The sequence below is a fragment of the Rhinolophus sinicus genome, linkage group LG09 (genome assembly GCF_036562045.2).
Source record: "Rhinolophus sinicus isolate RSC01 linkage group LG09, ASM3656204v1, whole genome shotgun sequence".
In the NCBI taxonomy this organism is placed as follows: domain Eukaryota; kingdom Metazoa; phylum Chordata; class Mammalia; order Chiroptera; family Rhinolophidae; genus Rhinolophus; species Rhinolophus sinicus.
In genome coordinates this window covers 102,202,368-102,227,220 of record NC_133758.1, presented here as the reverse complement: position 1 = coordinate 102,227,220, position 24,853 = coordinate 102,202,368, and the positions used below count along the sequence as shown (strand labels likewise).

At 43.2% G+C, this 24,853-nt stretch overlaps 1 protein-coding gene across 3 annotated transcripts in view; it reads right to left on the bottom strand.

Moving 5' to 3' along the window:
- SNX10 (sorting nexin 10) overlaps positions 1-18,406 on the bottom strand; it is a 66,023-nt gene extending 47,617 nt beyond the window's left edge. Inside the window, exon 1 of one of the 3 annotated variants that reach the window (XM_074340902.1) lies at positions 18,047-18,406. Coding sequence is in view for 1 of the 3 variants with exons in the window: in XM_074340896.1 (XP_074196997.1) it covers positions 17,839-17,916 (78 nt within the window). In the remaining 2 variants the exon portion in view is untranslated. Of the gene's footprint in view, positions 1-17,838; positions 17,931-18,046 lie in introns of those variants that run through there. The other 2 variants (XM_074340900.1, XM_074340896.1) reach the window with 2 other exon arrangements.
- Between the last annotated feature and the right edge of the window lie 6,447 nt (positions 18,407-24,853).

Genomic DNA, 24,853 nt, shown 5'->3' with positions numbered 1-24,853 from the left:
GTTTTATTTTTTCCTTCTATTTTAATCTGATTTTTAGTCCTCGAATATCTTTCTCCTTAAAATACTTTAAGCAGAAGAATCACATGCCATTTACAGGCTACTTTCTTAACACTCAACTATGAAACTGAAAGCAGCTGGAAATAAAGAAAACTATACACAACAAAAAATACTTGGTAAATCTCAGCACTTCTTCCCAAGTCACTGTGACAAGGAAAAGTGAAAGGGTTTGAGAGAAATATATACGAGGTGTGACAATTAAGTTCGTGAACTTGTTGCAACCATGTTGCTGACCTTTTTTGATATCAGAGAGATTATTCATTACGAATTTGTACCAACTGGACAGACAGTTAACCAACTTTACTGTTTGGAAGTGATGAAAAGGCTGCGTGAAAAAGTTAGACAACCTGAACTTTTCACCAATCATTCCTGGCTCTTGCATCACGACAATGCACCAGCTCACACGACACTGTCTGTGAGGGAGTTTTTAGCCAGTAAACAAATAACTGTATTGGAACACCCTCCCGACTCACCTGATCTGACCCCCGATGACTTCTTTCTTTACCCAATGATAAAGGAAATATTGAAAGAAAGACATTGTGATGACATTCAGGACATCAAGGGTAATATTAAGTTGGTGCAAAAGTAATTGTGGTTTTTGCAACTTCTAATCTTTTAAACCGCAATTACTTTTGCACCAACCTAATACAATGACAGTTCTGATGGCCATTCCAGAAAAAGAGTTCCAAAATTGCTTTGAAGGGTGGACTAGGCACAGGCATTGGTGCATAGCTTCCCCAGGGAGTACTTCGAAGGTGACCCTAGTGATATTCAGCAATGAGGTATATAGCACTTTTTCTAGGATGAGTTTGCAAACTTAATTTTTGACCTTCGTATTTTAAGCAAGTCATATAGCATTTATCCCAAAGTATATGCATCCATAATATAAAAATATCAAACTACTAGAAGCATTAAGTCCTTCACAAGAATGGACTATACTTCGAGAACACATCCATAGAAAGTTATTCTAGTCTAACAAGACAAAAAAGGATTAACTTTTTTAAAAAGAAGATGACATTTGCTATCTGTCGAAAACTCAGGTTCTCAAGGGCTCAGGATTTGATGATCAGTCTGAGGACAGGTTCAATTTCACAATACTTTTTATTTTTATACAAGTGAACATGAAATGTAAGAGGAGAGAAGGTGGAGATAAGCAGGAGGTGGGTTTTATTATGTGAATATTCAGGAAAAAAACAAACTTAGCCACATCGGATTGGCAGCCCCCCAAATCATGGAAGGCCTAAACTATTTAATCCTTTTTTAACATGCAGTTTTTACAGGTATATAATTCCTTTGAATATTCTGTCCAGAGAGTCACAGACATAGCAGGTGCTCCCAGGCTGGCAAAACAATGGTGAAAAGCCCAGTTAAGCAACCTCTTAACCAAGAAAAGTGCTTCCGGTGAGTGAAACAACAGCCTTGGGGAGGAAAGAATTCAGTTTATAGGTTCTAGGAAGATCAAGTACCTCCTCGGTGAATAAATTCCAAAGACCTGTTGTACAACAGTGTAACGATAGCTGACAATACTGTATTATACGCTTAAAAAGTTATTAAGAGGGTAGATCTCATGCTAAGTGTTCTTACTATAATCAAATAATTATTTTTAAATCCTCAGGTATCTGCTAGGTGGTTTACGAGTTAGTCCTATAGGGAGGACTGAGAGATATTCTACGATCCCTATAATAGTGCAAATACAGACTCTTCTACACACACACACACACACACACACACACACACACACACACACACAAACCCAAATACCTGGTCCTTTCCTGAGAGATGCAGCACAGTGTATAAAAGAAGAAAACGAGATTCTGTTCCCACGTCAGCTACCACCTGAGGGTAGAGCTTCGCCAAGTGTCTGCTTCCTCAGCTATAAAACGGCAAAGGGAAAGGAAGGGGACTTAAGCTACAATCGTGATCCCGAGGGCCCTGCATGAGTCTGATGTGAATGGTTTAAGAATTATGTGTGGCCCACACTTTGAATGAAATAAATCGACAGCCCAACCCACACATAACCACTGGCATCTTGAATGTCCTCAATGTAATTGCAAGCAACTCAAATCGCTGTCATCACAATGGTCCTACACCTCCAGTTTCTCCTCCTGGCTACTGTAATCAAGTCAGCAGTGACCAAAGCTTCTGTCATTTGGTGCAAAAGCCGAGTTCCTCTCCCACTTCCTATGCACAGGCCTGGGAGGCAGCCCCCCGCCCACTGAGCACACCCAGGTGCCACACTCAACTGTCTCATTCTGAGAAGGCACAGACTGCCAAGACCAGGCACACGCGTGCGCTCCACCCAGATGCCAGCTGTGAGTCCCAGCAGAGGAAAGAAGACCGCCGCAGTACGATGACGGGAAAGGAAAAGCAAAGCGCTCTCAGATGTGTGCCCACCCACACCCAGCACCAAGGAGACCGCGAGTCCAGGCCACTGGCCATGGGGAGGCCTTTGTCCCGGTGAACCAAAGGCCACCATCTAAAATCACAACCCGGCCCTGTCACAGACACTCCATTGCTATTAAAACATTGTTCGGTGAATACCTGTGAATTTATCTGAAGGATAAATATCTGTAAGTGGAATTTCTGAGTCAAGTGAGACCACGTGAACTAGTAATTCTGACAGACACTGACAAGTGCTTTCTACAGGGAACTAACACGCATTCACTAAGCATGTCTGGGTGAATTCCCTTTTCCCACAACCTCCCTCACACGCACGATTTTCAAAATCGTTTATCTCTGCCAATCCCGGATAGGTGAATGCGGCATACTGCAATGCCATTTCATCTGTATTTTAAACACTACGTGTGAGGTCAACGGTTTTTTATGAATTTATTTTATATGGATTGTTTGTTCACAGCCTTTAACCATTTTCCTATAGAGTTATGTTCTTTTCCTTATTGATTTGTAGGAGTTCTTTACGTATTAGAGGAATTTGATCCTTCATACATAACATGAAGTGCAAATGTATTTTTCCAGTTTGTAATGTGTCTTTTTCATTTTGCTGTCAGGCCTTTTGCTATGCCAACTGCTTTTAGGTAATCCACTTTATCGATCTTTTCCTTAGGGCTTCTAGGTGTGCACCACCTATAGAGCGCCCATTCCTACTGCAAAGTTATCCAAATATTCTCCTTGGGATTACTCGAGAGATCGGCCATCAATGAGCAGTGAAAAGTTCTCTTCTTTGGTCATGAATGACATCCTGTTGTACGCAAACAGAAGTTAAATGTTTTAAAGTAACTTTTACCTTCCAGTACTCTGCAGTTGATAAAGCACTGCCCATCCAGTCGGGGGAGGCAGGCAGCCGGCACTTATATGTCTTCTTTCACAGAAGAGAACAGCAGCACCCAAAGAGGTTAAATGACCACCCAAAGCCACCTGGGGTCCAGACTCAAGCCGAGGACTCCTGAATGACAGCAGCTGTTCTCTCCTCTCCCCTACGCTGCCTCTCTTAACAAAAAGGTGACATCCCCATGCATTAAAATCCTAAGGGACGTCTCCAAAGTCATTTCTAAATAACTTCAAAACAATGGGAATAATAACTTTTCTATTCAAAAAACAGTATTTACTTAAGTGGGTCACACAGTGATCCAATTAAACACTGACTCATCTTCAGTGCCCAGGCCAGCGTTCTCACCACCGGACAGAATGCCATGTTCCTTTGCTGTGCCTCTGTGACCCTGCAAAAGTTCATTGCAAAGAGATGTAAACGGAGTGGATGGATCGTGACGGGCAGTGCTTCTCGATGGGGGGGGGGGGGGGAAGAAGAGGAGGTATATCCAAATCACAGAGGGCTCTTTTCAAACTATCACACACACTGCAGCCTTCACCATCACACACTCACAGCAGTCCAACCCCAGGAGTGCATCTCATGTCCTCGCAAGTGTACAGATGACAGAAAACATTTGGAAAACCACTGTTCAGGGACTGCATTTGCACAATCCCTATAAACCACACTCCTTTGTTCTCCGGCCAACCCCTTGTCCCCACTCTTCTGCATACGGATGGTGTCCAGTGGCCCTAACCAGGTCAGTTCTGAAACTCCCAGCTCAGGCCCTTTGTGCTCTGTGCCTCTTGTTCCCTCTGATGTTCCTCCCACCTCCCCCACCCAACCCACCAAGGTGGCTCCTTCCCATCCTGCAGGTCTTGACTTAAATGACACCTCCTCAGTGAGGCCTTCCCTGACCACCCACTAAAGCCAACTCCCCCAGGAGGGCTCTCTCCTTTTCTTCTCGCCTTAGAATTTATCACCAGTCTCTATTATTTAATCTATTAATCTATTTTCTTGTTTATTGTCTGTCCTCTCAAAAGACCCAGAAGGCCTTGTCCAAATCATTCATACTTTATAACCCGAGCACTCAGCAGAGTGCCTGCCACATAGTAAGTGCCCAATAAATATTGGGTCCATTGAATTAGTCCCAGCTAATTGTCTCCATTTCTGCATCACCATCGAGTTTCTTAACAGCCCGACCCTGTGGGCTGGGAGGATGGGAATTGGAACAACACCCTGCCTCTTCTACCAGCCCACTTCCTCCCCCTCACGGTTAATCATCCACCTTGTGAGTAAAGAAAGCTTTCAGCCAGCAAGAACCCCCGCCCCTCGCCCCCCCCAGAGCGGGATATCTGGAAGGCACATGTCTTCCTACGTTGTTTTCTATCTTCCTTTCAGACCTAACCCCACTGCACTGTGGAGGATGAGATTAGGGAATAATGTTGAAGTTATACCATTAATAATCAAAAATAGCAATCAAACCAAGAATAACTGATTGTAAGCTGTGTGCCAGACACAGTGTGGACGGAGCTTGTAATACCGATGACTCATCTAAGCCTCAAGATCACCCCACAAGCCAAGTATTATTACCCCCGTTTTACAAATAAGGAAGCAGAGCCCAAGGTCATGCAGCCAGTAAGTGGAGGAGCCAGGATCTGAACCCAGGTAGCTGAGCTCAGCAAAGCCCTCACTCTTAATCATCACACAGTACCCCTTCCATCTAACTCGGCACCCACGCTACCTCCTTCGAAGTAAATGCTTAAAAGATAGCAATTAGCGCTATCTTTCAGTTATTCATGTCTCAAAACCTTGAGGGATGAGAGGTGGGGGCAGAGTTCTGCCTGTACACGAACCTGGGAACACCAACGGCCACAGGCCTGGAAAGGAGTTCCTCATCCTCAGGAAGGAAGTAACACTAAGAGAAGTGGAGGGCATTCACGTGACAGACCTCTTTAGGGTCATTAGCTGTGAAGGACCCCCTAAGAACAAGCAGACGACAAGGACAATTCAACTCAATAAGAAATCACGCGAGCCTACTGTGTGCTAGTTCTAGGTTTGGTCCTGGTGAGGGGTATTTTTTTTAATGGCTAAGTACCACTCCCTGAGTTCTAAGACCCAAAGCTGCCCAAACGCAGATAGGAAACGTTCACTTGTGCTGCTAAGTTCCCTGTGTGCCAAAGGCAACAACCCTGACAACAAGGCTACAGGAAGAAGGACGCAGAGGGACAGGCTTCACGGAAAAGGAAGGATACAATGAGGCCGCGATGCTTGCATTCGGACAAGCAAAGAAAATGGGGCCAGCCTGGGGTGATTAAGCAGCAGTATCACTGTCAGGGCATCTAGGGGTCCGGCCCCCCCAGGAGTGGAGGGCCTGTGTCAGAACATCACAGGAGGTAAGTGTAGAAAGGCTCTGATGGGCATTCGAGGATGGCGAAGTCCCTGAACGATGCGAGGAAGACTCCGAAGGCAGGGACACAGTAAGTGCAGGCTGGATACCATGACCATGACTCATCTGGATGGAGGGTGGAGGACAGACTGACAGGGAGAGAAATTACAGGCCGAGAGCTCCATGGGCTGGGGCGGGGGGGGGGGGGGGGGAGCTGCTGGAACACACCAGACAGCAGAAAAGATCAGGGACTCAAAGTGGGCGGAGGAAATGGCAAAGCACACATGAAAATAACGAGGAGCAGAGCACAGAGGATTTGGGGGGCCAGTGAAATTATTCCGAGATACGATAATGGTGGCCACATGTCAGACGTTTGTCCAAACCCATCGAGTGCACAATGCCATGAGTGAACCCTGAGGTAAAGTGTGGACTTTGGGTGACAACGAAGTGTTAATCAACACAAATCAACACAGGTTAATTGACTGTAGTAACAGATGTCCCACTCTGATGCTGAAGGGAGGGAGGCAGGCAGCATATAGGATCTCCTCTCCCTGCACTTTGCCTCAATTTTGCTGTGAACTTAACACTGCTCTAAAAACATTTTAAAAATTAAAAAATCAAATCTATTTAAATACACATATGAATGAGAAAAACTTGGCCACAGAGCACGATGGTGAAAGGGGAGTTGAGGATGACTCAGCAGACGGGTGACTGGAAGAAGACTCGTGTCACTGGCAGAGGAGGAAGTTGGAAAAGGCGCCCTGTTTTTAGAGGTTAAGAGAGAAAGAAGATGAGTTCAGCTGGGAACAAACTAGGATGGTGCAGGATATTCACGCGGAACCGTCTTCAAGCATTTGGAGAACAGTTTAGGGCTGAGATAAGAAAAGGACACAGGTGTGCAAATTCGGGACAAAAAGTCAGCATTCAATGGTCCTGTTTTAAGCTGAGTGATAAATTCTCTCTCCGAAAGGAAAAGTATTGCTACACCCTGGAAATAACAATCTTCCACAAAGCTTGCATCCTCTGTTGCAAAGAGCTGATGTGGGGGAGGCAATTTCAGTTACTTGTGAAAACAGCAACCCCAAGAACTGTGACCTACCAGTCAAGTTAAAATCTGCCCAAAGTGGCATCAGTCCGGATATGAAGAACTGGCAAGTGACATAAGAGGCAAGCAGGGAGATTTCAGTTTTAAGCAGGAGTGTCCCCTAAAAGGAGCAGGAAGGACGTAGTGAATGGGAACGGCAGTGTAGTTGTTCAACGCCAGCCTGGTGTGATTTTTATTTTTATTTTATTTTTTAATATATTTTGGGATGGAGGGGCAGCCAGTTGGCTCAGTGGTTGGAGCGTAGTGCTCATAACACCAAGGTCGCTGGTTTGATTCCCACATGGGCCAGTGAGAAACAACGGCTTGAGCTTGGAGCTGAGCCACTGGTGGGTGGCCATCTAGTTGACTCCATGATTGGAGCACAGTGCTCATAACACCAAGGTCACCAGTTTGATTCCCACATGGGCCGGTGAGCTGCACCGTCCTCAACTAGATTGAAAACAACAACTTGACATGGAGCAGATGGGTCCTGGAAAAACACACTTTTCCCCAATATTCCCCCATAAAAAAAAAATATATATATATATATATATATAATTTTTACTATGATTAGTTTGTGTACAAAACAATGTAATAATTAGACATTTATCCCTCACAAAGTGATAATCTCCCTCCCAAATCTACCACCCCTCTGACATGGTATATAGCTGTTACAGTTCCACTGACTCTATTCCTTATGCTGTACTCCACATCCTGTGACTATATATATATATATATATATATATATATATATATATATATATTAAATTATAGTTGACATTCATTATTATTCAGCTTCAGCGTCAGGTGTACAGCTCAGTGATCAGGCATCTACACCGTCCATGAAGTGGTCTCCCTAATAAGACAAGTGCCCATCTGACACCCTACATAATCTTTACAACGTAATAGATTATATTCCCCAAACTGTCTTTCTTATCCCCGTGGCAATCTTGTGGCTACTAATTTGTGCTTTCTAATCCCCTCACCTTCTCCCTCATTCCCACTGCCCTCTAGCAACCCTAAGTTTTTTCTCTGTATCTCTGAGACTGTTTCTGATTAGTTTGTTCACTTATTCTATTCTTTAGATTCCACATATAAGTGAGATCATACGGTATTTGTCTTTCTCTGTCTGACTCATTTCATTTAGCATAATGTTCTCTAGGTCCATCTATATCGTTGCAAATGGTAAGATTTCATTCTTCTTTATGGCCGAGTAATACTCCATTGTATAAATGTCTAGTATGTGATTTCTTATTCTGCCTTTTGCCAAGGGAAACTATTTAACCTCTCTGTGCCTCAGTTTCCTCACCTATAAAAAGGGGATAACTGCCAATTTCATGGATCTGCTGTAAAGATCAAATGGGCAAATATGGAGGCGTGTGCCTGGAGCTTGCTGTCAGCTACTGTCACTGTCCATTATCTGTCCTACATTTCTCCACGACCCCTGTGGGAAAAACTGCGAGGTCTCCTTCCTTAGGATCACAGAGCACTTATTTCTTTAAAAAAATGTTTTCTATTCAAGTATCTATTTCGTCAGCTGAGACTGTAATATTTATGGGAGGAGAATATTTTATAACTATATGGTCTGAAACAGAGCCCAGGCATGTGAAATGCTCAGCTTGGCCTTTCCTTGCGGCCAGTTACCCAGTGATTTCTACTGCCTGGCCTTGACCCAAGAAGGCTGAAATAAGACATAAAGAAAGTGCTTTTAAAAGTAGGTAAAAGGCCAAAGTTATTCCTTAAACTATTTGCCTGAATTACTGACTGTAATCCAAGCGCATCTGACCCATGTTATCTACAGACTTGGTTTGGCAAAGTTCTCAAAACAGAGGTCACAGTTTTTCAAGGCTTCCCAGCCGTCACAGAAATGAGCTGACTAGAAAAAGTCAGCATCCGGTCTGTACCTCCTTATAAATCATTAAACTGATTTCCTGGGATTTTCACGTGCGTTTGGGCAGAAGGAGCCCGGATTCCCAGGGTCTGGGCCTCCATGGGTAGCTCACTAAAAGTCTCCGCATCTCCTGCTCTGAGACACCAGAACCCAGAACACTGCCTGGTTAACACGGCCCCCCAACTCAGGCAGTGACACGGGGTGCTGCGGAAACAGCCGCCTCCACCCAGCCCCTCCTAATGCCACTCTATAAGAAGAACTGCTATGTCAGTAAGAAAGGGGAAGATAATTATCATGTAATAGCAAACTCTTTTTGACTGTTGGTGTTTATAATTTCTAAGGAGTGTCAGTTCCCTACACACAAAGCCCCTTGTTCTGTTCTACACTTTGAACCCTTTGGGTTTGTACGTTTGAGAGAGGAACTGGGAATATCCACAGTCATGAAGGGAAAAGACTCTTCGCTCATGGGAAAGTGAAGAGGAAGGGAGGGCAGGGCAGGGCTGAGAGGTGGAGAGAGGGAACCAGGAGCCCCCCAGCTGACTTCTCCACTAATTTAGGAAAGTCTACTGGACTAGCAAAGCTCATCGTGGGGCGGATTTCTCCATCAGTACGTGGGGGCTGACACCAAGGTGACACGGAAAGAGCACCTGAGCTCTAAAAGATTATCTGCTGCCTCTGGGAAATTGGATTCGAGGGGAGCAAAGTAGAATGAGAGAGACTCCATCAGAAGCTAATGTGAAAGTGCATGATGACAGCTTGAGCTTGAGGTAAGATGGAGGGTGGGGGGTGCAGAAGGGGACAATCAACCAAGAACGTGAGATGGCTCCCATGCAAGGTGAAGACAAGAAATGGCTCCTAGGTTTGTGCCTGGACAGATGAGTAGAAGGCAGTAAGAATTTATTCCAGTGGGGAAGGCTAGAGGAGAATGTACTGGGAGTGGGGAGCCGCCCAGGAAGAACGCGAAGCTCCAGAAGCTCGTTTCTGAGCCTGCGTGCACAGACCACCTCCAGGGTCCTACCCCTCACTCGGCATTCACAATGCTATATTCTTTCTCTTCAAGGGGACCCCAAAGTGCCTAAGTGTCAGGCCCCACGAAACCAGGCAGGAGATGATCCATAATGTGTGGCCAGTACACTGAAGATGTCTGTGACACATTCAAGGAGCCATGGTCAAATTCAATGTTAATGTATAAACCTGGAGCTCACAAGAGAGAGCCGGACGTCTGCATCAAGAAATCAGTGGGGTCAAGTCACAGAAATGAATAAACCCAGTGTGTCCGGTGTTGGTCACCGCATCTGGATCACCTGGGACTCCAGGTCTCATCTGAGACCAAATGAATTAGAAGATCTAGGAAGTGAGACCCAGAAATCGGCTTCAACAAGTTTCCCGGGTAATTCTTATGCATAACAGTGTTTGAAAACCACAGATCTAGCTAGAAAGTGTAGAGAAAAGGAAGAGGACCCAGGACAGGCCCTGAGGAGGGGTCAGGGGAGAGCGAAGGAACAGGCAAGGGCAGGGGGCAGAGCAGAAGTGAGCGGCGAAGCCGAGAAAAGCGGAGGAGGCCAGTGTCACAGAGCAGGGCGGCGAGCCCTGGGAGGCTGGATCTCAGCACGTCAGTGAGCACCTACATGGAAGCAGGACCAGGCCAGCTGTTCTGGGACATGTGCACGAAGACAAACCCCAGCGAGAAGAGATGGGTCCAAGAGGGCAGCACAAGAAGATCCTGAACTCACCCCCTCCCACGAACACACCAAATATACACGTACGTACGGAGCAACTCCCCCTGAAAAACAACTGAGAAACCCCAGCGAGAGGCACAGAGAGGGGCATCAGAGACCTTGCAGCCCTTGGGGATTGAGCGCAAGGGTGACTTGTGACTTTCCAGTTCCAAATCATTGCCTCTGAGTTGCCTTGGTATCCTTCCAATAAGCCCCCCATTGCCAGTGCTAACTTTACGGGGGTCTCTCTTCCTTAGAACCAGCAAGAGCTAAAGCACAAAGGGATGAATGAGCAAGAATACTGTAAATCGTGGAAAAAGAACAACAAAGCCTTTCAACGTCCTGAGGTGACCTGCCACCAACAATGCATTCCAACTCCCAGTGGCCAGTTTCAGCTGAAGGAATCCAAACCAAAGTGTTACTTCTGGTCCCCCTTTCCTTTAGAGTTCTCTCTCTCTCTCTCTTTCTCATTTCTGAGACTATCAGAAATACATCCTGCCCAGAGATGGCAAAACGGGGCTTGACGGGGTCGGGGTTCCAAGCCCAGCCCTTGCGGGTGTGCAGCAAAAGAGGTCACAGGAATCAGAGAGCAGGGAGTCACAGAAATCCAGGTGTACTCTGTGGACAGAAGATACATTAGTGCCAACAAGAGTAAGAGCACACAACACACAAGATGAGAAGTGATCACACGAGGGTCCCACTGCTCTTAATATACAGATGTGCTGAAGTTGTGCCGCTTACAAGAGAGAAACTGTGCAAAAATGTGAAAGAGGAACGTGGCTGCAGACAAAAGGGAGTGCATCTGACTGGCAAATGTGGTGCTAATGTGGGGTTCGCCTCAGGTAACATGGGGCTCATGTCGGGGCTGCAGAGGAGGCAGCACGAACTGTCACTGCAGGTGTCAGCCTGGGTAGGCTCTGTCTCCTGCACACAAAGGAGGTGGCTCTCAAGGCGATGTCAGGGCAAAGGCCCCACATTGATTGACAACTGTGCAAAGTTCTGGGCCCACAAGGCTTGAGTTGTGTCTTTCTGCATCTCCTCTGATGCCCAGGGAACTTTGGCCAAAAGCTGCAGGGGCCTTCATGGAATCAGGGAAACATAAAAAAAGGCACAAAGAAGGAAAACGCACACCTGAGAGGGAAAGTGGGAAATGAGGTTGGAAAAAAGAAGAAAATAACCTTGTGCCACTGATCTCGAAGCTAAAATGCTCTGAAGTCTTCCGTCTGCCTCATGGTTTTTGTAAGTAACTGGGACAAAGCCTTGTTGCCCACCCCGTGATGTTAGTGAACACATTCATGATAACTCAGCCCCCAAATTACAGCCATTTATAACCCGCATGGAATATCTTTGAGGCTCAGAAGCGGGACTCTCAGAAGCCTAGAGTTAAGAAGATAGCCACGGGGCTTTGAAAATTTTCCCTAAATCATTTTATCAGAGAGAACGCCACCTTGGCCCTCAAAAATGGTGGGAATCTTATAATAACTCACTGAAAAAAAATGGCATGGGAGCAGCTGTGGGTTCAAGTCATGAACTAGCTCTAGACAGTAGGAAATGGCTGTGGCTGTCTTAATACCTACCTATTTCACAGGATTAAATGCTCTAATGCAAATCAAAGTGCCCAGGGCAGCGTGCGGCGTGTGGTGCATACTGCATAGGTATCATACGGTCCCCATCTCTTTCCTAAAGTACGTCATCATACCAAACATGTAAAATGTTCCTAGGAACAAGTCAGAAAGCTTTACCACACACCTGGACACAGGACTGTCCTAGGGGAAGGCTGTCTTGTCCTTTGGGTCCCTCTTTACTTCCCCTTATCCCTTGTCTATTCTTCCATCTCCAGGAATCCAGGGCTCCCTAATGGAGGGGACCCGCTATTAGGAATTTAATGAGGACTTTCCATTCTGAATAAGAAAATGGTCCCAGACTTCCTTTTCTTATCTTCCTAAGGCTATCCAGGCTCTTTGGCAGGGGCCGGAGGGGGGGAGGGATACATATATAGTTTATTGTAAGTACTGCTGTTAATCAGCCAGATTTCTTGAATGTAAGACAACAAACTTCTCTTAAATTCTCTTCTGAAAGAGAATATATTCTCAAGAGAATATGTCCCTTGAGTGCAGTTTTTAATTGCACAGGTAGATGGTACCTACGAGAGCTGGACTGTCAAAGCCAGAAAGCCCAGGTGAGACATTTGCTCCGGGTAGGGTGGAGTAGGAGAGGGGTAGGCTGAGGAAACAGCAGTGAAAGGGTATTTCGCGCTATACCCAAGAAACAAATCTAAATGGAGAGATGAAGGCTGATGTTTTTTAAATGCTTCAAGACCACATAAGGTGGTCTAGGGTTGATAATTTTCTTGCTACATACAATTCCTGCCTTCAGGCGTGGACGCTGGGGCAAATCTTGGGGAACAGTAGCGGAAAAGGTGGCTGGAAACACTCGCCTGGAAATCCAGAGAACTGGGTCCTCCACACACGGAGAGACCATCGTCAACCCCGACAGGAGGACCCTATTAACACTTGTAGTCATTTATGTCACCTACTTATCACAGGCATTCTTGAGTATTGCCTTTTTTTTCAGTACTACATGCACATTGTTCTTAAAAATAAGTGATTTATGATTTTGGTGAGTTTAAATTTACCTCAAAATTTAAAAGTTTAAAAACATAGGAATCTATTGATGAAATCCTCCATCCTCCCATCCCCTTTCTAATCCCACTGTCCAAAGGCAATCAATCACTGTCTACAACTTGGGGCATAGCCTTCCAGACTTTTTTTTTTTTTTTAAATGAGATCATACTATACCTACTGGTCTGCATGTTACTTTCATTACTTAAATATATAATGGACATTCTCCATATCAGCTAGTTTATAGAACCTTCCTCCTTTGTTCAAGTAGGCAAGTATTTCTGAGGGATAAAGTCCTAGAAATGGAACTGCTGTATCAGAAAGAACACAAATTCACAAATTTTTAAATGTTCTAAACACTGCCAAACTGCCTTTCGAATAGGTTGTACCAATTTACACTCTCCACAGATATATATGGTGACAATCTATTTTCCCACACCCTCACCAACACCGGATGTTATCAACCTAAGCAAAAATGGTTTCACAGTTGTTTTTAATCCACACTTATCTGATTACTAATGAGGGTCAGCATTTTTATATACACATGTGAATTACCTATTAATGGCCTACGCCCAAATTTCTATTGGATTATTGTTTTCCTATTGATTTCTCAGAGTTCACGTCTATTATATATATCGTAACTATTTGCTTTATTACTTTGTCATCTGTCTTTTAATTTTGTTTATGACCTCTTTTTCCTATGAGAAGTATAATGTTTCACGAAGTTCTATCACTATTTTCCATTAAGGTTTCTGAATTTTATGGAACTTGGTGAGGTCTTTACTCCTCCAGTAGTGTTTTAAAACCATCTTATTTACATATGTATATGTGCTTTAAGATATGTAGTTTTGGTTTTGACATTTAATCTTTATTCTACATGGAATTTACTTGTGTAAATGGTGTGAGGCACGGATCCCATTTTTTCTTATGGACAAACAACTGTCCCCAACAAACTTTCCCACAGTCAATTTTAATTTGCTCAATTCCTACCTTTACAATGGAACCATTTCTGGACCTCCTGTTCCTGGTCATAAAGGACATACTTCAATGTCTAGCTGAACAATACACTACACATGAATTGCCTATTAGTACAAATCTATTTTTCCAGGTAAACTTTATCAGTTTGTAAAAATTAAATGGTGTTAAAAGGCTGGCCTAAACTAATACATAAAGGTCTCATGACCTGTTAAGTCTTATTTAGTCTTATTAGAGCATCAACCATTGACCAGGAGGTAGCCTTCCTTCCAGTGATACATACACTACGCAGAAATTTCAGACTTCATGGAATTTTGTTCGAATTTACAAATCGCTCACCAAAAACTTTCCAACACGACAATTCTACAAAGAGACCTGAGTGGCATGCTTGTGCCTCAACCAATGCATGTTCTAAATCTTTCCCCGTCTTTTCCCCAATTTTTATGCTGCCGGCTCATACCTTTCAGAGCTGTAGATTCCTGTCTTAAATCCCAGTACAGAGGCCCAGCTCACAGACGACAGGCCAAAGGAGGCTGTATTTTGATAGGTGCTCACACTGCTGGTCTCTCACACACTGCAGAGCGCAGAGGGAGAGCTGGGAGTCTTGGCATCTCATAATTTACCCCAAAGGGAAATACTGGGGTGTGGTGGAAAGAATATGAGACTGGAAGTCAGGAGACCTGAGATTTAGTCCCCTTTCTACTTCTAATTAGCTGCCTAGTTCCAATTAAGTTATTCAGCTTCTCATAGGCCTCAGCTGCCTCGTGTGTAAAACGAGATTGTTAGAATATCATTATTAACCTTTCTTTCTACCACAGGTGACCCTTTAAGAACCTAAAGCAAGCTGTGGATTCTCTCCCTCAGAGTAATGCCCTTTTGCACAGGAGTATGAAATCATACATTTTCAGGGGGTTGACAGACTCCCTAAAACCTATCTCTGTATTCCCAAGGTCAAGTTCACTGAGACCTACCACAAGCTATTACAAATAGCAGAGAATACAACAGAAATGTATACAGAATCACAAAACCTTAAGCAAAGTTGAATCATTTGAAGAAGTAAAAGCATCTCCTCTGCAGAGACTGGGAGGAGGGTATGGTTATCAGGGAAAAATAAAGTGCCAATTAAGAGTTGCGCTTCCCTGAGGCCTGGCTAAGCCCTTTACATACATTCACAGAGAAGAGCACCCACTCCAAGGCCAAGCTGCCTAGTTCAGACCTTGGCTGCAGCATTTAGTAGTTGTCTGACTTAGGCTCAGTACCTCAGTTTCTTCATCTGTAAAATAAAGGCAGGGGCAGGAATAAAAACATCACCTAGCTCAAGGATTGTTACTAGACACAGGGTATGTAAACAGGGCCTGGTAACAAAGCCCTAAATAATTATTAGCTATGACAGAAATCTGGGACACACTCGCTGGGTGGTTAAAATTGTGAGCTGAAGAGATTAGGGGAGTCATAAAGATCTTGATGCCTTAGTTTCCCAGTTTAAATAAAATCTGCTTCATAAGTTTGTTGTGAGGTTAACGAGACTGCCACGCCAAACCTCTTTTCACAATGCCTAGCACATAATAAGTGCTCAAAAAATTTCAGCTATTGCTAGCAATAATTATGGGAGACAAGGATAATCATGACCTTTTTAAATTTCTGAATAAAGCATAGATGAGACTCAGAGGTGAAGTGCCCTGCTGCTAGTACGTCAGCTAGCAAACAGCTGTGCCAAGATTTCGACTGTGATGAGTCTGAGACCAGAAGTTGTAACCACTACCATGTACAACCTCTTATTTGAATAAGGCTTAGAGACCATAAGAGCTGATGAACACCTACTAGATTACTACTAAGAGAAAGAAAAAACTTGGTGATAACCGTCCACAATTTGAGGTATTCTCCATGGAAGTCAACCATGACTTTGGCCAAAAGCTCTTCTTTGCCACTCTTAGAAATGAAAGACTGCAAAGGCTGGACCCTGCTCTGAACCAGTGCTAAGCCCTTCACAAGTGGTTGTTAAACCACAGCCCTGCCACCCAGAGGGAAAACAAGCCATTTCCCATAATAGCTTACCTAACCCAGTGAACCCTTCAAAATGAAAGTGGAGCTCCTCAAGCTCAGGAAAAGCATCATGAGCGCTCCAAAGTCACGGAGAACTGCTGTAGTACACTAGCGTTAGTCTTTAATGAACACACTTTTACTTGGGAAAGAATGAAGGTGTTTATTTCTAGTTTTTCAGATACCACGCTCCACGACGTCTTCGTATAAGAAAAATAAGAGGAAGTTCATACCACAGCCCAGCGTGGTGGAGAGTGAGCGGAGTGGCAGACAAGAGAGACCTGGTGAGGAGCGGTGTCACCTAAGCAAGTTCCCCACTCTTACGACACCAACTTCCTCACCTCAGTGAGACAGTAACCTCGAAAATAAGAATGAAATAGATTGGCAGAAGAAACAGCACGATCCAGTGAAATACAAGTCAGTGCTAATCACTTTACTTCACACCTTCATGTATTTACTTCTGCATGTATTTTATTTTTGTATCTTTATTCAAAACAGCCCTATTAGTCAATTTTAAATCTACCATGCCTTCAGAGAAAGAAAGAAAGAGAGAGAGAGAAAGAGAGAAAGAAAAGAAACAAAAGAAAGAAAAGAAAGAAAGAAAGAAAGAAAGAAAAAGGCCCCAAAAATAAGCATCACTGGAAGTGATGGCAGAAGCAGCAGAAGCGATTAAGGAGCCCCAGCAAAGTTTGGTCAATGGCTGGAGGAGCCTGTTCTCACTAGTGGCAGCCACATCACCCCCTCTAGCCAACGGGGGGGGGGGGGGGGGGGGGGGGGGGAGTTCATACATTCCAAGCCTACACCCACCCCATTTCCCCAAGGGCGGTGAGAACTCTGCAGAGGGAGAATCTAGGCCTCTTTCTGCTCCCATCTGGCTGAATGACTCCCCTCCCCAGGCCTTAATTATCCTGTCACTAAAATGAAAGGTTTGAATGAGATCACAGGAAAGCCTCCTTTCTGCTCTAAATTTCTAATTCCCATATTCTTACATATTAATGCTTCTTGCAGAAATAGAAGCCCTTCCAAAATGGAGTCACTTATGCTAAGCCCCACGTCACCAGAGACAATACCTAACTTAATTACAGTTTCTGCCTCTCCCAGGAATGGATCTTAAATCAGGCAATCTGGAATTACTTGGTCAGTCCTGGTGAAGTAATCTGCTTGACAGACCCCTGCCTTCCCCTAAGGAAGGTTTCCTTCCACAGTGAATCATCATTTTGCTAGTATAACTTCCATGTCCCACTCCCTTCTGCCTATAAAAATCTTCCATTTTGTACTTCCTCGAAGCTCCTTTCTATCTGCTGGACAGGATGCTGGCCGATTCATGAATTATTGAATCAAGGCAGTAAAATCTTTAAAATGTACTGTCGGATTTTTTTTTAACACTTTCAAGCAGGACATGTTGCTCTCAATATGCGACCATTCCTTCCAATAACCCGTGTATAATCTTAACATAAGTATGATGCATCAGAACTGAAAAACAGGTTGTTGCTTTCCTGTGGCACCAAACCTGGTACTCAGTCAACGTGGTTTTTCTCTAGGGCCTTTTCCCTCAATCCCACAATCCCACGAAAAACAAACCTGCCCACCCCTCCCAATCCCTAAACCCCAAGCTCCCCTTTCATGTATAACAGCATGCCCACCCAAACCGGGCCCGGTGGCAGGTGCCACAGCACTTTTTCTAGCATCCAGGATTCCACCTCTGCCCCACCCTCTCCTCTTTTTCCCTGAGAACCCCTGAATCAATACGTTCCAGGCCCTCCCCTGGCAAACGACCATTTCTTCCTCCCCTGCCCACCTCGGCTGGAAAGGAGGCAGCTCCCCTGCTCCAATCCCAGGAGACCCAAACCTCTTCCCAGCCCGCAGGGAGCGGCATCTGGGCACCGGGAAGGGCCCCACGCCTCCGGAAAGGCAAGGGCAGCGGGCTCGCCCCACCCCAACCCCCGGCTCGGTCCCCACCCCGGCGGCGCAGGGGAGACCTCCGCGGGAGGTCTGCTGTCACTTACGCGCGGCTCCTCCGGGCTGTCAGGCACAGGACCGCTGGCGGGCTGCGGAGTTTGCTGACTCAAAGGCGCGGCAGCGGCGGCGGCGAGCGCCCAGGAGCGCACACGAGCGCAGCCCCGCGCACCCCGCGCACGTAGCGGACCCGCGCCCGCGCTCACCGCCCGCCGCGAGGCCTCGGGCTTCCGCTGACCCAGCCGCCGCCACCACAGTGCCCAGCCCAGGTGCGGCCCCGCGTCGCCCGCTGCGCCCCGCCCTTCTGCCCGCCCGCGGAGTTTGAGGCCGACCCTGGGCCAGCGAGACTGGGGCGAGCGGTGCAGCCGCGGGGGGGCGCCGCTGTGCCGGAGGCCAGATGCCTCCTCCCGTCAATGAAATCGGGCTAGGGAGAAAAGACAGCAGCTTGCCTGAACGCTGAGGCTGAAGGTGGCGAAGTGGCACCCTTTGGAATCAACACATGAAAGCCACCTTGAGCTTGCTAACCCCGCCCCCTTAGTGATGGGGAGGATTGATTCATGGGGCGAGGTAGAGATGAATAGAGCATGCGATGAACAAGGGTTGACAGCTGTTAAGAGTGGAATCCAGGTGGTGGGCACATGGGTGCGTCCTATAAAATTCTTCTACCTTTTCTGTATGTTTGAAATCTTTCACAATGAAACTTTTTGGGAAAAAGAAATGAGATCTGTCAAGGGGCCTGAATCAGTAAACCATTTTTCAGATGGCACCTTGGGCTGTGCCTGTTTGCATGGAAAATAAATGACTATGTTACTGGTTAATGTATTTACTATACTATACTTTTTTAATCATTATTTTAGAGTGTACTCTTTCTACTTATAAAAAATGGTTTGCTATGAAACAGTTGCCTGCCACAGCCTCATGCACCTCGTGTTTACCACATCTCTTAATTGCATCATTTTCTCTTGTGCTTGACTTAATCCCATGTTGTTCTGTACAGTAACAGGCTGTACAGGCTTGTGGCCTGGGAGTAGTAGGCTACACCACATAGCCTAGGTGTGTAGGAGGCTGGACCATCTAAATGTGTGTAAGTGCACTGTGATGTTTGCATTAATGATGAAATCGCCTGACTACACATCTATCAGAATGCCTTCATTAAGCAACATATGACTGCAATCACTGAAATTACTAACCGGTGACTACATAGCAGAATAATATTTCATTTTTCACGCAGCCTAATATTTCATTTTTCAAACAAGAATTTTCCCCATAGATACAGCTGGCTGCTGACTAGCATTCAGGGCCATCCCAGGCCACCTGAAATGTCCGTCCTCCTCACCTAAGTTGGCTTTGCATAACAAGCCTTCCAAATCTACAATGTTATGTCTTAATTTCTTGAATCCTGAATTTGCATCACTGAATCTTGAATGAGGTATTTAATTTCCTAAAATTGCACCCGTGTAGCACACAAGTGAATGTAAACATAATCGCTTTTGAAAGTCAAATTAAAGTGTATTTTTCAAATTATTGTCCCTATGATCTGCAAAGAAAAACTGACTGGAAAACAAAATGCAGGAAGTCTCTATGGTCCTAAAAGATTATGCAAAATTAAAATCTTTCTGAATGTACTATGGTCCAGAACATAACCATACAACTGTGGACAGAGCAGCAAAAACCTTTGGAGAGTCTGTTGGAAGTCATTTAAACATGTTAGAATTATGGCCCTAACAGAAAAAAAGAATCTGAAAAGAATTCAGAGTAGAATGAAGCAATAATGGGTTATTTTAATCCAGTCCATTCGTGTAGCAGCTGGGTGGTGTTTCTGGCTTAAGAATTGTAATGTGCAACCTGAATCCAGGGGACTGAGCTAAGTGACTGCCACCTTTTTTAGGTTGTGAGTTTTTGTCACCAGTGGGCAGGTAAACTGAGACTCTCTGGTGCTTAAGAAATCCTAGCCTGCTAATAAAATCACCATAAAATTGCTTTCAAGAAGAAATTATTTTACCTGTCCAAATCCTGCCTCAACAGTGACTTCTCCATTAACTAGGTTCAAACCCAAGCTTTACCACATCTCACTCTGTGATCCTGGGAAAAGAACAAACCTTCTGGACCTCATTTTCCCATCTGAAAAATGGGGAAGATAATAATAGCACCAGCCTCATAGGGTTGTTGTGGGTGTTAAGTGAAGTAACTCAGGTAAAGCTCGGAGCTGTGTTGGGTACATAGTAAGTGATCAATAAATTGTATTTATTATAACTGTTACAACTTGATCCTCTTCGCTAATCCCTTCCATCTCCAAGCTAAGTGCCCTTAGTTAGACATATTAAGGAAAGCCACCTCCGTCCCCTGCCTCTAACTCAAAAGTCAGTAAGAAGCACAGAGTCCTTCCTTCATCTCCTGGGAAAATAGCAAAATCCACTGACAGCAAAAACTGTCTAGAGTCAGTATTCAGAAATTAAAATTGACTGATACTACGTATATATAACATTACATTAAAAACTCTCTAAATGTACATAAATGGTCCTGTTTTCTTGAGGAAACACTATCATGGTAGATATTCATAATGTACAGGAAATGGTTTTTATTATTCATCAAACAACTAATAATGGGAAGTGAGCAAAAAGTGTAAACAAATAACAAATAATTTGGATTTCGATTTCTGATCTTTACAATTATAATCTTTTTTCAATAGTATGAAGATATACAGATTAATGTGAATAAAAATAACCACTCTTGGCTATCAATCTAATGTGTTTTTTCAAAATACCTCTCTTATGCATCCCTCCCATAACAAGATGAGCAAAAAGTTTTGAGCCCAATTACCTATTTGTTAGATAAAGGGGTATAGATTTCTCATCCATCTACCTACCTCTCCATCTTCCTTACTTCTGTTAGTAGACTACTAGTCTCTCAATTAACTCCAAACCTACTAACTTTGACACTTTGCCTTTGACCTACTCCCTTCCCCTGATCCACTCAGGTCCGAGTCCCAAACATTTTATGTAGTCAGATCTTGGTGTTATTATATCTTCTGCTTTCCATTCTCCTGCCCAAACTGACTCTCTCAGAGTCACAGTGGTTTGATTGAGTGGTTTTCAAGCATTTTTAGCAATGGGATCCTTTCTTCAAATGAACTCCATTTATAAAATAGAGAAAACAGTATTTGATTACTATACATTTATTTGAAGAATTTGATTTTGTAACAACGGTTTATCATAAAGAAATCCATGACCACCAGAAGCTGCTTTGTTGAACACCAACATTTGAAATCAGGGGTTTGTTAATGATTGTTGGAATGTCCTATCAGTGTCAACATCCAATTTATTTCTTAATTCCATTGCTCAATATTGAGAAAATTCTAAACTACTCATAGAAGTCTTTATAACATTTATAAACAGTTTAAGATTCTTTTTTAATCTAAGTCATTCAGAAGTTTGAAAGAAGAGTAGTTGAATTTTTTGTTTCAAAGATGAAATACTGGAAACTAGACTTTAGGTGGCAAGCACACAACAGACAATACAGATGTCGTATTATAAAGTTGTACACCTGAAATTTATATAATGTTATTAACCAATGTTACCCCAATGAATTTAATATAAATGAATAAAGAAAGAAAGAAAGAAAGAAAGAAAGAAAGAAAGAAAGAAAGAAAGAACTAAGAATATCTAACACATTCTCATGCTTTATCGCCGATAGGAAATGCTGGTAAGAAGACCAATATTTACAGAAAGTGCTAACATGTCAATAATGGTCATGCAACATGTTATGTGTTCAGTTGTATTTGCACAACAGCCATAAGAAAAAAAACTGTGTTTCTCCTTTACTCTCACATTACTACCATACTTGCAACACTTCTTATACCAGATGTGTGGTGGGTTTTCCATGCGTCAAGCAATTCTGCAACACCAGCTGGATATCCTACAATTCAACTCAGTTCTAACACTGCCTACCTGGGGTCAGCATCAGATCCCACAGTTTAAGTGGTCAAGACTGCTCCCACTTCACATGCCAATCACAAGCTCCAGGTTGTCACCTGTACTTCTGACCCATTGGCTATAGATCGGTGTTTCCATGACCCCTTCCTGGGGTTTAATAATTGCTAGGATGGCTCACAGAACTCAGGAAAACACGTTTACTGGCTTATTTTATAATAAAGGCTATGATAAAGGATACAGAGGAGGAGGTACATAGGGTGAGGTCTGGAAGGGTTCCAAGCGCAGGAGCTTCTGGCCCCATGGAGTTGGGGTATGCACCCTCCCGGCATGTAGATGTGTTCACCACCTCAGAAACTCTTTGAACCCCTACTTTCAGGATTTTTATGGAAGCTTCTTCATGCTGGCATTATGGATTGTTAATGCAGTTTCCAGTCCTTCTCCCCTTCCTGGAGAATGAGGGGTAGGGTGGAAAGTTCCAGGTTTGTCATCAAAGGAATGGTCTTTCTGGTGACCAGCCCTCATCCTGAAGCTATGGAAGAGCCCAAGAGTCACCTCATTAGAACAAAACTCTCTCTGAAGGATCTTGGAAATCCCAAGGGATTTAGGAGCGCTGTGTCAGGAAACGGACAAAGACCAAACATTAGAACAAAAGATGATCAAATATATGGTGATAGAAGGAGAACTGACTCTGGGTGGTCAACACACAGTGGGATTTGTAGATGACGTAATACAGAATTGTACACCTGAAATCTATGTAACTTTACCAACAATTGTCACCCCAATAGACTTTAATTTAAAAAAAAAAGAACAAAAGATACTCCTAGTGTTCTTATCACTCAGGAAATGACAAGGCTTTTAGGAGTTCTGTGCCAGGAACCATGGGGTAGAGAGGTGGACAGCTTGCCCCTTATTCCACAGGAGCCACCCACAAGGATGCATGCGGTCCAGTCTGCTTTATCAAAAGATCTTCATTCCTTAAAAAAAAATAAAAGGAAAGGAAAGACCAAAAAAGCTTCACAACAAAAACTAAATTTTAAAAGCATTGGCTTCAATGGCAAATTTTATTTTGTTACTACAAACTAAAAATAATAAATTGGTTGGCTACAACTGACCCAAAACAAAGCTTAGCATTACTGAGCATATTTTGAACATAAATCCAATCCCAATTCATCTAGTTTCTAGGCCTTTGATATAAACTGCAGTATGGTTTAATTAACACTAATAACAGTCGACCAAAGAACAAGACCAATGGAGAAGCCATCGTCTTGGTTGGAGCAGCGGGGGGTGGTGGGGGGGTGGTGGTGTGTTCCTGCTTTGCCTGTACCGTGGCCTTTATTTTATGCACATGGTACTAGTTCTGGATCATGGGTGCATTACAGTCAGTCACCATGTGGAGGGAGCAGAGGGCACTGGTTAAGGCTCCAGAGCCAAAAGCTCCATTCTAACCCCAAAGCTTATGCTTAATAGCCAGATGATCTTGGACAACTGACTTTATCTCTCCACGCTTCAGTTTTCTTAACTGTGAAATAGTACCTACCCAACAAGGTTGGAATTGGGAGATAATGTACATAAATAACTTAGCCCAGTACTGCAGCGGAGTAAGAAAGAGCTTCATAAATATTACTTCAACATTATTGTCTCTAAAGCACATCTCATCTTTCCTGAATAAATAGCTGCCTAATATCCAAATCTCATTATGACAATTCTTGAAGAAGAGGATATGCTTATACTCATTTATATAATTTTCTGTGAATGGACATGCACAGGCCTAAATTTTTAAAAATAACCAGTCCATGTATATGTATGAAATATCTCTAAAAGGAGGAGGAAGATTGCTTTGCACTCTATATCCTTCTGAGTCTTTCAAATATTATAGAGTGCATTAGAAGAATATGTAAACAAAGTGAGGAACAAGCACTAAAGACATGTACAATTCACAATAAAGAAAGTACCAATAGCTAATTAACTGTAAAAGGAAAATCCATTTTTCAGTGGCTAGCTTAGTCAATAATTTTTAATCGAGAGTATCATATATTGACAACAGGTTATTTTCATGCCCTGTTCATGAAAACAGACTGGAAAAGCAATTTTGGAGAGCAATGCAGTAGTGTCCCATCAAAACTAAAATTGTGCATATACCCCCATAGGCAGAAATTTGGCTGAAATGTGATACTGATTCTTTCGACTGAAAACTAAATTGGCATAGAATGTTAGAATTGTGAAGAATTTTGTTTGTATGAAAATATGAAATAACGTTTCATTTATTTTTCAAGAAAATCAAATTTCAAATAGTCAGTTTATTTAAATAACTTAATTTAAACATTTTGTTTATTAAATATACTTTAGTTTTGCTTTTTAATTTTAATAGGTGAATGTTTATTGAATGTTTTAGAAGAATAACTTTTGGAAAACACCTGAAACTTGATAAAAATATATTCATCTTATTTTTAATTCTTTAGATCAATGACTGTCAGTAGAAGACAAATTATGTGAAAATCTGGATTATAATAATAAAATTGATGATTTAGCCAAAATAAAGAAAAATAACTTTATGGAATAAATGTGTAATAATTTATGAATCTGAATGTATTTTATCTCTCATACAAGTATCTCCAGTCCATCAACAGAACACCCAGATATGTGCAATAATAATGAAATTCAGTCATCTCTGATACTTTACCAAACGCCAATCACAGAAAAATATGACTATGAATATAGTTTCCAGTTTTGACATTGTTAAGGTAGATCTGTCAAAGTAAAATAGATTATATTTTATTTAACAGTTTGTCAACCTGCTTTATAACTTGTAAATATTTAGATGTATGATACGTATGTCTCCATTTTACTCTTGGCCTAAGACCTATAAATGTTAGGGGCACATTTATGGATATTTGTGCATATCCATAAATATATATACGAAAAATA